At 37.7% G+C, this 15,100-nt stretch overlaps 1 protein-coding gene across 3 annotated transcripts in view; it reads left to right on the forward strand.

The window, feature by feature from the left end:
* Nucleotides 1–10,097, forward strand: part of LOC113529760 (A disintegrin and metalloproteinase with thrombospondin motifs 20) — an 86,365-nt gene extending 76,268 nt beyond the window's left edge. For all 3 annotated transcript variants that reach the window (XM_026919192.3, XM_034307333.2, XM_053236792.1), the window contains 9 exons: nt 2,874–3,047; nt 4,275–4,445; nt 4,642–4,851; nt 5,022–5,151; nt 5,994–6,183; nt 6,416–6,549; nt 6,818–6,909; nt 7,013–7,117; nt 7,270–10,097. In XM_026919192.3, the coding sequence (XP_026774993.3) occupies nt 2,874–3,047; nt 4,275–4,445; nt 4,642–4,851; nt 5,022–5,151; nt 5,994–6,183; nt 6,416–6,549; nt 6,818–6,909; nt 7,013–7,117; nt 7,270–7,359 (1,296 nt within the window). In that variant the 3' untranslated portion in view covers nt 7,360–10,097. The remainder of the gene's footprint in view (nt 1–2,873; nt 3,048–4,274; nt 4,446–4,641; nt 4,852–5,021; nt 5,152–5,993; nt 6,184–6,415; nt 6,550–6,817; nt 6,910–7,012; nt 7,118–7,269) is intronic.
* The last annotated feature ends 5,003 nt before the right edge of the window (nt 10,098–15,100 follow it).

The raw sequence follows: 15,100 nt of genomic DNA on the forward strand, positions 1-15,100 counted from the left end.
TTTTATTTTGATGCTGGAAATGCAGCCCATTTCTAAGTGACCTGAGTCCATGCTGCTGGGCCTTGATCAGTTAGAAATCCATGTGTTTCAAGGTTGGATATAGCATGGACTTGATTGTTACTGTTTCAAAGATAGTACAGGTCTTGTGGCACAGGATGTAGAGTAATCAAATTGTAAAATATCAATATTAACAAAAATGATTTCCCCCAGCTCTGTGACTGCAGTCCCAAAATCCAAGCAGGGGATCTATACGCATGTTTATACTTGGACAAAGAGGGCTCTGTGAGTGTGTGTGTGTATGTGGAAGGGAGGAAAGGAAAAGGTTACAGTCCTGTCGGAGCCGACCACACACTGGAAATGTCTGCTTGCATCTTGCAGTCCTTTAGGGGTGACATACTTTCAGAGCATACTGTCACATCAAGGCAGGACACACACACACACACACACACATATACACAGCTGGTGAGCCACAAACAAAGGCAATCCAAAATTTATCGCCAACCTAAACCACTTGAACCTCTCTCACGCAATCCATCATGGGATACTCTGGAAAGAAACGGTGTATGTACGTGAGTAAAACAAGTGGCATCCCAGGGGCTCATTTCCCCCTGTTCCGCGGGTTCAACCTGAGGCCAGATATAAACAGAGAAAGTCTTGTCTGGAACTGGTTACAGAAAGAGTTTTGAGTGTGGAGCAGTTACTGCCATCCTACTTAAGCTACCACACACACCCTTGGAGAATAAGCATGAAATCTCATTGGTGGTGCTGAGACAGGTTCAGAGCTGTTCTCCCAGGTCCGGTGGTGCTAGCTCTTACTTCCCCTGAGAGAGGAGACCATTCCTCTGTCAATTCCACTGTAGTCTGGAAGCAATCAGCCGTCTTCACATACCACCATAAACCATGAAATCCACAACTAGAGCATAAAGACATGGTTTATATCTTAACATTCATGCCTGTGACTGACAACTTTAGAAACCTGTGTGCCCACCATTTAGGCTTTTTAGCAATCCCTCAATCCTGCATGATTCCTGGGACTAAGCAGAGAATGTAAGACTGCTGCATGCTGCCTTTTTTTCACACGCTCCAGGGAATTTCATTTATATGGGTGAATATCCATATTGTGGTATGTTGGGGAGCTGGTGGACTTTTGGAAAATGTCTGCCTGAAGCCAGTAATGCACCGTGACATTTGAAGATGGAAATAATTGTCTGCTCATCATGTTCTGATTAAAGGCAAACATATCTAAAGCTTATAAATTTCTTGAGCCATATATTGTAAAGACATCTAGAAGATAAGGTCATTATATTTAGTCTTGTGAGTAAAGGCAGATGAACATTCAAAGAAAAAGATAAAAAACAAGGACTGTGATTCAAAGAACATTAGTATTACTATCAGGGCTTTGAATTGGCTTGAAGAATGAAAACAAAAACCAGAAACCAATGGTATTTTGCTAGAAATAATAATGCAACCGAAACTTAAGCATCTTCAACTGTTCTGAAACAGAAACATATACTTGAAATATCTGTTACTAGTTAATAGCTTTATTTTTTTTTGTTGTTGCACTGCACTCCTGAGAATAAGTAGCTAGCTAACCCAGACTACAGATAGGATTCTGATTAGCTACCCAATTTTGTAGTTGAGTAATCAAACACAAAAAAGTAGTAATTGATTTGATTTAAAACAAACACCAAGTGAAATACAGCTTATGAATATAATCCATTTAAATAATAATAATACACAATAATTGCATTTTTTTTGGAATGTAGACTGAAACCAGCAATGTATTTCAACAAGTTATAAGCCACAGAGGATATTACAAGTTAATAAAAATTAACCTCCTATTTTATTATATTGGGCCTACAAACAGTCTGTGTAAAAGGAATCATTTTTTTATTCCGTTGTTGAGCCCTGTGTTATAGCCATCTCCATATTACTGTATATATTGTTTCCCAGTCCTCATTTTCAGATCAGATACCAGGCTTATGTCAAATTTCAGCCCGCATCATTTGTTTTATACCCAACCCAAATCCTGGTTTAACTACAAAGTAAATTGTGACAAAGAGCACATATCAATACACGCTGAACAAGATAAGCAAAGGAAGGAAGAAAGCACCAAGCACAGTTGGCTCACCTTTGATTTGCTTTGATCATTGCCTCGTGTTTTAGGCAGGAGAAAAAGTTATGCTCGTAACAATGGAACTTAAAACAGTTCATCTTGATAAGACCTGGTTTGTCATAACCTTGTGGTTCTCGCAGACGATATAAACGAAATGAAATAGAAATGTTTGCGTCAGCTTTGTGTTTGGCTTGACAATGTTGAGACATAATAACCGTGTGTGAAGCAGGTGCTGAAGACAAAACAACACCAGTTTAGAGCAATTAGTGCTACATTATATAAAAGCAGAGACGATACTGGACATGACTTACAGAAGATAGAAGATACAGAAGATATTATTTTCACACAGAACCCAAATCAGTTACACAATGTTAAATTTTCAATTTTAAAATTTTGTATCATATTCACGCCACTTCCCAGGTTTAATAAAAATTCAGTAAATTTCATGTTGACATATTTATGCTTCATTTTAAGTTAATGAGAAGAGTTATAATTGGCATTATAACAGTAATAACTAAATAATAACCAGTATTATTACTGTTATTATTATAACTAATAACTATATTTTGAGTTCTACTTTGAGAACCATGGCTCTGAACATCTTTTGGGTCAATAATATTATGAAATATAATAGATGCTGGATGCATTTGCACCTCAGGCTCTTGAGACTGAGAAAAAAGCAATATATCTGAGCCTAAGAGAAAAGACATCGTTACATATCATAACGAAAGAATGCAATTTGTGCGTGTCTTTACAGTGCACAGTCACTTGTGGGGTTGGAGTGCAGAAACGTGATGTGTACTGTAGGTTGAAAGGCAAAGGTCGTGTAGGGGAAGACATGTGTGATGCTCATCTCCGTCCCAGCAGTTTGCAGCAGTGTTTGTCTCCTGAGTGCCATGGCTATAGCTGGTCAGCCAATGAGTGGCAGGAGGTGAGTTTTCCCCTTTTCCCTTTCCAGAGCTCTTTAACCATCTCTCTGTAAAATTATTTAATTTAGTCCCTTTATTGAACTAATCCAGTTGTCATCAACAAAATGGTCAGTTATTGGGTTGTTAATTGTTACTTGTTACACATGTAGGCATGATGCATTATCTCGAAGGTGACCCTCTTTCTTGTGGGTGGCTCAGTAGTCTCTTCAGAGTTAACTTAAGCAAACTCACATAACCTGGGACTTTCACACAGAGTGTAAGCATCTAGGAGAGCAATTTAGTTTTACTGTTATCAGTAGAGTCTAGAGTGGCTAGAGCACTCATTTAATTAATAAAGTACAAACCACGTCTGAATGATAGAAGTTTTACGCGACCTTCAAAGGCATTGTTGGAGATTTTCTCAGATGCCCCTTCTGACAGTGATAGAGTGAATATGTGGGATATATGGAGGAAAAGAGATTGTAAAGCAAAGGAAGCAAGGTACCGAGACTATTCAAAACTCTCAGTCTCACCTGCACACTGAAACAATATCATGGTAACTTTAACCTTCTCCTGTTACTTATCATCATGCTTTTATCTGTCCTGAGCTGAGACCTCGGTATGGACCTAAAGCAAAAACCTGCCAGGTACATACTCGAACTAGTTTACATATTCTTAAATATCCAACAAGAAGCCTGCATTTGTTTATGAATTACACTTTCTAAATTATTTCCAACTTTTGAAATATTTCTTCACACACATAGCCTGTGATGTGATAATCATTATGTTGCCCAATTATCAGCTGTTGACGAAATACACATTATTTGAGACTGCACTCTTAGAGGAAAGGATTCTTCACTGATTTTTTTGGATGGTTTATGAGTACCATCTATTGTAGGGTTCTCCATAGAACCTTGTAAGTACAGAGCCATTTAGAATGCTAGACAGACATTTTTAAGAGTGCAGGAGGTTTTTAGTTTAGATGCAGCACAACACTGCTCCTTGTGGTAACTCCTGCCATGACTTTGCTATGTAATTTTATTTTTTTTTTAATATTGTAACTAATTTTGGGCTCCCGTGTGTTGATCTGAGATCAGCTTCTACAGCAGAAATCCTGAAGCTGAGACTGCTAAACTATGGTCTGAAAAAAAAAAAAAAACTTCCATATAGTGGAGCACAGTGAACAAAAATATGCATTTCCTACATGGGAACATTTTGAAGTTCTGTCCATCTCTCATTTGCGTGTCCAGTGTAACGCTACATGTGGAGAAGGTATGAGACATAGGACGGTCCTTTGTGTGGATGGAGTGAAGAATCCTGTCTCCGAGAGTCTCTGTGACCCCTCAAGCAGACCTGAACTTTATCAGCCTTGCATCAGTGCCCCCTGTCAGTACGTCTGGGTAACTGCAACATGGACACAGGTGACATATCTATATTACTGTTGTACTATAATATATAATATATTAATAATCCTTTTTAAATTGACTTTACAGTTTTCCGTGTTGTACTGTCTTGCTTTACAAGAATAGACAAATTCAGGACTTCACCATTATATTGTGTTGATGATGTGGAGTATAGACAGGCATGCACTTATGGGAGCATATTTGTGTGTTTCAGTGTTCTGTGAGTTGTGGAGCAGGTTACCAGCAGAGGATGGTGTCATGCACTGCAGTACCTTCTGCTCCCAACCTGCAGGTGTTTGGGGCTCAGTCGTATACCCAGGTTTTGTCTTCTAAGTGCCCACAGCCTCCTCCACCAAACACGCAACCATGCCAGCTCACAGTATGCCTATTGCCTGTGTACTGGAAAGTTGGTCCATGGAGCAAGGTGTGTGAGTGTATCTGTGTGATTAATCATGGCTTTCTCCACGCATCCGTTCTTACTCTCCATGCTGTCTGTATTTTAGAGGTCTTTGGAGTATTAAAGTATGCCTACACTGCCATGCCTTTTCCACTGTGCTCAGTCGTTATAGTTTTTTCTGTTATGTTTTTTCTTAGTGTTCTCAGACTTGTGGTGCTGGAGTGATGCAGAGGACGGTCGAGTGTCTCAACGATAAACATCTCCCCTCTAAAAACTGCTCATTATCCACCCGACCTCATTCTCAGGCGGCCTGCACACAGAGACATTGTTAGTATTATTTTAAATACGTAGGTAGAGCTCATTTGGAATCAGTTGTTAATTTATTACTAAATGTCTTACTGTTTAGCACAATATAATATTAGTAAAACATTAAGATTAATATTAATTTTCCAGAGACATTTTTCTGATATAATGCTGTTTGTGTGTGTGTGTGTGTGTGTGTGTGTGTGTGTCCTTTGAAACCTTAGTCGGTTTCTTGGACGTCCACCACCTAAACAATGTCTCAGCTCCAGGTTTCCACACATGGCTCCACTCTGTGTTGCCTGTGGCTGTTGCTCATACACATATGCTTTATAAGAATATTAAACTGTCTTCACTGAGCAAGACTTGATACTGTTTAGTGGAAAAATGTTTTTTCTTTAATGTTTGGATTGGAGTGGGGATTTAGTTAGTTTGAAGTTATTTACCCTTGAAGTAATAAATATCCAGGCCTCTACCATCAAGGATGACTTCTAAAACTGGCTAATGTAAGCTTTTTGATCTGTACGACTCAGGCATTGTGAATATTACCTATTCGACCCTATCAGAGATTGCTTTCTGCCAAGGCTTTGTAGGATCATTCTCTGGCTTTCGGATACTTTGGCACATAGTTAGAGATTTCTGCTGTAAATTTTCCTGCCAAGTCAGGCTTCGGTGTTCAGAATTCACATATTACTGCCAATTAGTGATTCCAAGTACGCGTTTCTCAATCCACATGGAAATGACAATATATGAAAATGTAATGGAGAAAAATGCTGGTTTTAGTATGGTGGGAACACAGACACTCTTGTCATTGTCACTGTATCATTTTCACTGTTGCATTTGTTGAGTTTAAGAATTTCATGTTTTAGGTGAACTGGCCTCCAACTGCAAGGAGCTACAGATGAGAGAAGGCATTAGAAAAGATGGCGAACATCACCTCCAAGTTAAATCGAGAGTTCTCCAGATTTACTGTGCAGAAATGCAGACCAGCTTTCCAAAAGAGTATGTGACCCTACGCAGTGGTCACACTGACAATTACTCAGAGGTGTATGGATACAGGTAACATTTCTTTAATGATCATACAATATAAAGAACAAATAGGCAGATAAGTGACTGACTGACTGATTGACTGACTGAATGAATGACACTCTGACTGACTGACTGACTGACTGAATGAATGAATGAATGAATGAATGAATGAATGACGGAGTGACTGCATGATTGACTGACTGACTGAATGAACAAACGGACGAATGTTTCTTACACCACTATTTATTATTATTTTTTCTAGGCTGAATAACCCCTTTGAGTGTCCGCATAATGGCAGCAGACGTCAGGACTGTGCTTGCAGAAATGACTATCCTGCAGTGGGCTACACTCTGTTCCACAGAGTGAGACTGGACCTCAGCACCATGCGAATAATCAGTAAGTATGCTGTAAATGGTTACTTGATGATATGCATTTAGAAGGACAACACACAGCTTTATAGCCTCTAATGAAATTCAGAGCAAAAACCTGTTAATCATCTTTATATAACAGAGCTTATCATCTTAAAATCAGGCCTCTAGCTTTCTCTAAGCTTTTATTATGAGACACAATCTTATTGTGATGGGATTTAGCTATAACGGCAGGCATTCTTCATGTGTTGTGTTTAACCAGATTGTGTTGCATTCTCTTGTATTGTTTAACGCAGCCACAGATGTGCAGTTTTCTAAAACCCTTCTTGGCCACCCTGTTCCCTTTGGCAGTGCTGGGGACTGTTACAGTGCTGCTAGATGCCCTCAGGTAGGGATTTGAACTGCCACATCAGCCTCTAGATGTGGGAACAGCAACTGCTGCCCAAATAGGTGCAACAGCTGTAGTGAAACTGTATCTTCTCATTTGTCAGGGTCAGTTCAGCATCAATCTCACTGGAACAGGACTGAAAGTGGCTGAATTGACTAAGTGGGTACCTCAAGGCAACTATGTCTCGATCAAAGTCCATCGATCAGAGGTAAGAAGAGGAATGCCTTTTGTTTAGTGATAATCCTTAATAGGTACAATTTAGTGCCATAGCAAACTAAGGTGCACTTTTAGCATGCTAAGATAAGATTTACCTGCATCATTTTACGGTGTTTTATGCAACTTTTTGAATCTTCCTTTCAGGATGGAACACGAATCTACGGGCGCTGTGGAGGATTCTGTGGAAAGTGTCTGCCTCATCCTCATACTGGCCTCCTTGTCCAGGTCCAGTGAAAGACACTCAGATCAAGTCTGCAAGTGCGCACATGAAAATTTCCATCAGGGTCTTAGCATTGCTGGAATGTTTATTTTGTGAAAAATTATCACGTATACTAGACTGCATGAATGCATGTGAAGAACTGTTGGTCTATACATGTAAACGCATTTTACATGCATATGACCACTGTGGTTTACCTTGCAGGTGTACTGAGGCGTCATGTCTCTCTTTAATGGGACATGTCCTGCACACTCTGTGTTGCTCTTTGGCAACTCTGGTTAATGATCAGGACTGTAGTGAGCCACAGCTCAAGTCTCCTTCCATAATTCCCAGGAGAAATGTCACGTCCTCCTTCAAGCGCTCACAAGCACAGTGTCTGTGCTGAGTCAGAACTACAGACAAGAAGTGTCAAAAATTAATAATAATATATAACATGCACAATATCATATATCAATATTGTTATATTGTGCCTGCGTCTTCCAGCATTGCTTATGGTCCCAATATAAATCATATCCTATCTGGAAGGCATAATTTTAGTCAAATTTTAGTCAAATTTACTATACAACAGTTTCTTTAAACCTTGAAAACAACCCGCACTCTGATGAAACTATGATTAAAGGGTATCAAAAAGCTGTGATTATAGGTTAGACAATTATTGGAGCAGGAACATTTAATATCAGTACATGCATACTGGAAAACAGACTCTTCCCTCCATGGTAAGGGTTTGTTATAATACTGTAACCTCTTGTCTTGTTATAGGACAGGCTCATCTCATACCACACAAGTATTTATTCCTAACCAGGGAAAACTGCAGAAATGTAGTCAGTCAGTATGCAAATACACTGATTAAAGTATAAGTTCAAAGCAAGGAAAAGCTGCCAAAGGCTTTCATAAAAGGAATAGCGTTTCTGTTGTTTTATTGTAACCGAACAATGTTTTCTTTCATATTCATCAAGTAGGTGATCTAAGGGGTTGACTTTTTTACACTTATGTATTACGTATGCATTCGCATATTACAGACTTAGCAATCATTTGGACAACTTATCCTCCAAAAGGGTTGTGGAAATATTTGGCTCCAAGGCCTAGCCAGGAGGGGAAAAAAAATGGAACTACTGAAAGACTGTCCCCTCTATTAATGTGTGACAACACTGACTGAGGGGTAGTAGATAGATTTTTATAAAACTGTAATATTTTTGTTTCATTAAACATATTTTAAAAGAGTAGAATACCCTGACAACAGCAAATAGCTGGATCTGAAAATGAACATAGCAAAAAAATAGTGTTTGTGTTCTCACTGACCAACGTGAGTGTTCACATTATCCTAATGATCATTCTAAGTTAGGATTCAAAGTTATAATCGCACCACACAGCAAAGCACTGTAAAGAACTGTGAAGTAAATCTGCTGTGGGGTGGAAGGAAATGTAAATCAAATTTATCGCTGTTGTGTATATAGCCAAGAAAGTGAATAACCTGTGGGGAAATATAATTATAAAAATTATTTTATTATGAAAAACAGATTTTCCCTGCTACCCCAGTGTTGTTGCAATTTGATGTACTTTACAATGTGATGGCCGTTGTAAAACCGAAAAAAACTCATACAATCAATTGTTACATTGGTTATATCATTTTATTCAACCAATAAAGTAATTAATTTAGCTAGTTATTTGTATTTCAGATGCAGATCGTCTGTCATAACCAGTGATAGAATAACAATCTGACCCTACCTCCTACAAAGTTGGTTATTCAAAATATGTATTTTTTCTATATGTTTCTGTATTTTTCCTGCTATTTATGTATGACAATATTTATATTGTAATGATGTGTGTAGATATGTACATTGTTTTGTTGCTATGACTACTACCAATGGCAAACCCTTAGGTTTCACTGTATGTTACAGAAATGGCATTACTTTTTTTTTTTTTTTTGATTAACTTTCTAAAGGAGTATTAAATTGCTGGTGCTTTTTACTACTGAAATTACCTCTACAGTTGAGTTTAAAATAAGAGATCTAGAGGTTCTTATTATTATCTACATAGCAGAGACTTGTGGTACATGTAATTTCATGCTCAGGTGTGGTGTTGGCATGTTAACTGAGTGTGTTGCACCACATGTAACAGCTGCCACTTTGCCTTTGATGTTAGTTTGTCAGTGGCAGTAACCAGAAGGCTTTTGGAAACAAACTGATCTGGCACTATACTTAGACCAAAGTCTTGTCTTGTAGGTGCATGTACTCCAATCAAGGGACCTTCCCATGTAATTTCAGTTTATTTCGATTTAAAAGAGCAGTAGAATCAGTCTTATAGAAATGTGCGAGCAGCTAACAAAACATTGGTTATTGTTGTTTTGATAGGCAACTGAACTCTGAGGTCTGTATCAGAAATAAAACAATTACTAGATGCACAATGTGCCAAGAAATGTGTAGAAATTGAACATGTCACTTTCATATTCATATAATAACAGTTTAAAATTGTAACTTTTTTTTTAACATGTATACTTGAAATGCAAATAATGCATACTGATCATGTCTAGGTACTATGGTGAAATGAAACAATGGGCCCATTGGCCATGTATTATCCAAAGATGTTTTACAGAGGCCTATTTTACCTGTGTATGTTTGATGTGTAGAGTTTTTATAATGAAATCATGAATTTTGATGCTATGTATAGTAGTAAGAAAGGATATATGATCAATCCTGTAAGACCTGCCACTGTACTAACTCTAATTTAAAAGAGCAATAAAATGAATGAAGTTTAATTATCTGATCTGCTGTTACTATTAAACCAGCATGCTTAAAATGCAATCAGTGGTGTCTGGGACCGGATAATGCATACATGTAGATCTGCTGTGTAAAAATTCACTCTCACATCCAGTAAAAAAGTTACAAAAAATAGGTAAGGTATGAGGAAATAAGTAAGAAAGTTAAGCTCTAAGTCATGTGTCATATTGTGTCAGAACATATTGCTTTCATCATGTAACACTGATCAATGCAAAAAAAAAAAAAATCCTTATGATCCCCAAACTACTCATACTGAGCCCTCAGTCAGGCAGAAAACGTTCACAACATAGTTCTAGTGACATGATCACAGAGTAAAAATACATTATTATTCCATTGTCTATAAAAGCGGTCTGGCTATTGTCTGAATGTCTCCAACCTCCAACCTGACATCAGTCTGGGATTCTCTGATTAAACTCAAACCCAGACTGAGAAGACTGAGAAGCATTGGCCCATGGGGAACACTGGCCCTCTGCCTTAATGACTGATTATAGTGCTTTAGAGGAGGTATGTTTTACATTAGTCTGGCAAAACATTGTTCCAGTATTGTAATGTTATCTTTGGGGACAGTTTTCAAATTCAACATTATACTGAAATGTGAGAGCAGTCCAAACACAGATCATTGTCAGACTGTAGTTACATTATTAGCTTCTTATTAGCTATATACATTACAGTTCACAAGTTTTATAGTGAATTACAGTGATTTTGATGAGAAATAGCATCACTATAAAATTATTTCACAAAATGTCTTATAATCTTTAGTGTCGAATTCAGATAGGCCTATACAAACCTATGTACTTTTTATTTGTAGGCTAAGAACTGAACAAACTGATTAGCTGACGTGTTTACCATGCCAATAGCATTTTATAATGACTGTTTGCTAACTGAAGCTGTGCGCTATTTGATAAAAGGATGAGCTAATAAATATACATTTGGGTGAATTAGTTCTGTAGGCTGTAATTTTTAAACTAACATTTTAGTTCTGGTTGGATTCTTGTTTGCCAATCACTCTAGGCCACAGTTGTTCATTCAGTTGTTCACAGTTGTACAGTTAATTAATTAATAAACACTGAAGGATTCTTAATCTCATTTTATACCACAATGCTGCTGAATTCTTTAATCTGAATGGGTAAAAGGTGTTAATTTTCTATAACAGCATGGACCTGACCCTAGCACTGGCTATAATTCAAAAAATAATAATAAGTAATTCAGAAAGAATAAGTAATTCTAAAAGTTTATGTTAATGCAGACATTCTAATATGTTACAGTTTTTACAATAACAACTCAATCACAGGTACGTATATGGTGGAAACCCCAAATAATAATAATAATAATAATAATAATAATAATAATAATATAAAAATTGATTAAAACATACTGTTATTTAACAAGGAAAATGTATAATGATAATTGATATAGTGAAGCTTTCTGTAAGAAGATATTTATTATGAAAGGATGTTTTGGGATAGGTTTTATTACAAAGATTAAAATTAAAATTATGTCTAATAATACCACAGTCGTGAATAATAAGGTAATGTCTTTTTCTCCCACACTGAAACCTCATGCACATCATGATGTCAGTGTTGTGCTGTGTGTCTGCTGGCCAAATGTGTATGTGTTGACTTGGAAAGTATTGTTGGTTTGGAAAGTATTCACATCACATTTAAAACTTTAACTCAGTGTTATATTTGCAGCATGGTGTGGAGTGACCTTTGGTAGAAGAACCTCTAACAAAAGGTTAAACCTGGTTAAAATAGCTGGTGATTTTAATCAGTGGAATTTGAAGGTCTTAATTAGCATTTCATCTGACATCATGACTAATTTTTGGCCAATACTGTTCTCAAATGTACAGTACATATGTAATATTCACCCAGTATTCAGTATTTACTACTGACCAGCAGATGGAGACAGTGAACAATGCATGATAATCTGGTCTTTTTTTTTTTTTCAAGGACTCCCAGAATCTCCCATGAAGTCTTTATGTACTAATATAGTGTATTAACACTTTTTCTGAAAGTCAGGTAACCATGTATTGGTCAGTATCAGGACAAGAAACATGTTGCATCACATGATGTTGCGTCTAGAGGGACATATTTGGGTCAGATCATGCTGCAGGAGCAACATGAAGAGAGTACAGGCAGTCAGTGTTATAAAACGATAAGTGCTAACAGTCGCCACGAGTTGCATGGAGGACTGCATGAGGTGTAAGTGTTGCATTACATGTCTTAAGCTGCATCAGAGACAGCTGCAGATGGCACATGAAGATTCCAGCAGAGGGGCCGGGAGGCGCCTGAGCGCCATGTGCCACTGTGCAAGGGTGTCTGAACTGACAGAAGAACTGAGACCTGTTTTTCGCTTCAGAGCTTTACTGAATATTCAGAAAAACTGCAGATGTTCTGCACATGTGCTATGTTTTGAATTACACCAGAGATAGAAGATATGCTTTACTGTTCCAGGATGTTCTCAAAGATGAAGTAGGACAGCATATTCACAGGCTTTTTCAGGATATAAGACCAAGTTGGGGGTGGGGGATGGATCACATGACAAGCCTGACTCAAAACATACTTTATATGATTTATTAGTCATGTGGAGACAGAGCATGATTTAGATTTTTAAATATTCCACTTTTCCAGCAATGAGTGAATGGCATTGCTATGGAACATGCAACAACATATGAATTACTCTGTGCAGCTGTACTGAAATATGATTATGGTTTAGAAATACATGGTTTTGGATGAAGACAACTAGGGAGTATTGTGGATGGAAGTATAGAAGAAAGTGAATGATTATTGTGCAGAACTGCATATATGTATATATAAATTGATACTGTAACACTAAGTTAAACAAAGAGGAAAAATAAGCGTCAATTGTGGACACTGCCAGAAGTGACGCAGAGTGTCTGGAAGGGCTCAGAGGGAGTTGATAGAGTCATAAGGGTGTTTTCCCACCAAAAAAGACTCATTATTTTTAATGGCTTAACACTCCAGTGGAGGGAGCCTGTCTGAACCCCACAGCTCGCTGTTTTGGACGACGTCACTGGCGCATACTAACGCCTGTATAAGCAGAATGATGTCTTTGTGTTAGCAGAATTAATAAGAGCAGCATGATCACACACACACACACACACACACCAAAGCTGTCATGCATAGTTAACCACAAACCCTGCATCTGAGTGCTGATATCTTGCCCAATCTTTGCACCTCTCTCAGGTGCTCCAGATAATATGGAATCCTTTGTGTCTTGGAAATGTTTATTTGCCATATTGGGTTGTTTTTCCTCTAGCCGATTAACTCTAAAAGATATGTTGTCTTTTTGTATGTATTTCGTTCTTAGGTTTAAGGTGATTACAGGACTCCGCAGGTGTATAAAAAGAAAGATGGAGTCGACTCTGAGACATGTCAGTCTGGATACTGGTGTAAAAACAGTACTGCGAGACACTGAAGCTGGTCTGCACTGTTGTTAGCAGTGATGAAAGCATTCATAGGCTTTCAAATGAGACGAGTAACAGAGCTACTTCTGACAGGCCATTACTATGCCAGGGCAAATCTCCCAAAAACATCAAAGATTACATGTGAGAGATGGTGAGGAGTTTCACAGACTGTCACATCTCAGACTACCACAATACACAAAACATTGCGTAGCACAGGATACACCATACTGCTTTGGTGTCTGTAATGAGAACCAAAACCGACAAAAACATGTGCACCAATCAACTGGTAAATCTGGTTACCAAACAAGAATGCTTGCAAAACCCCTCTTTATTTGGTTGCAACTTTATAATTGTTAAAATAACTGTGTTTGCATCTGGAAGCACTTGTATTTTTGGATTCAGCACAACTGAATATAACACCCAGTAGGGGGCTCTATTGCTACAATGACCATATACCTTCTCATTTTGAAGGACTCGCTTAAAAAAAGTTTTGTGTCACGTTTGTGAAAAATTCTCATGTTGCTTACCTATCTATTCTTCCACTGTTCTATGGAAATTTGACGAATCTTGCTGTAGTGCCCATATAGTGCCCTATACACAGCTCATTCAGAGACTGAAAAACTGCGGATGAGTTCAGTTGTGTAAGCTAGAACACTGAAAACACATACTGTTTCGACCCATTGCTAAGGATCCAAGATCAGCTGATCCTATCTACATTAGGATTTGGAACAAGGCTTTACATGCACCAAGATAAACAACAGTAACCTCTTGCTGCTCATAACAACCTAACAAGATGAGACATGAGGCATCAATGTATATATATATCTGTGTAAACTCTATAGACAGTTTCTGAAATACTCAAACCAGCCCATCTGGTACCAACAATCATGCCATGGTTAAAGTCACAGAAATCACACTTTTTCTTCATTCTGATGTTTGATGTGAACACTAACTGAAGCTCTTGTATCTTGTATCTACATGATTTTATGCATTGTGATGCATATGATTGGCTGATTGGGTAACTGCATAAATGTCCAAGTGTACATGTGCTGCTATTAAAGTGGACAGTGAGTGTACACAAAACAAACATGCTTCCTGCTGTGACTCAGCTTTATACGGATTGTGTAAGAGTGGCAGGGGATTTTAAGAGAATTCAACACCCTATTTTCTCTCTTTTATAATTCTTTTAATGATTTTTATACTTCTAATGGACCTTAAAAAGCTTTATGCCATAATTGACCCATAAAGTAAAAGTTAGAAATAAAATAAAAGTTTGGATTGTTTTGTTAATATTATGAGGCCATTATTGGGCTGTATTTACTTTTCGCCCTTGTATTCATCTTTTTGCCACTGGGATGCCTGTAATATTTGTACTAAGAATAAAAATGGCCTCATAACCATCTGGCTGATGCTCTCACTTACCTTCAGAGTTTATTTTTTTAATCAAATGTTTTCCTCAGCCTAGCCTCAAACATTAGAAGTCAAACTTTTAAAGCTCAAACCATTGCAAAAGTGCAACACTCATTTCCTGTGCCTTTCCTGCAATCCAGCACT

Source organism: Pangasianodon hypophthalmus, chromosome 9 (genome assembly GCF_027358585.1).
Source record: "Pangasianodon hypophthalmus isolate fPanHyp1 chromosome 9, fPanHyp1.pri, whole genome shotgun sequence".
Taxonomy (NCBI): domain Eukaryota; kingdom Metazoa; phylum Chordata; class Actinopteri; order Siluriformes; family Pangasiidae; genus Pangasianodon; species Pangasianodon hypophthalmus.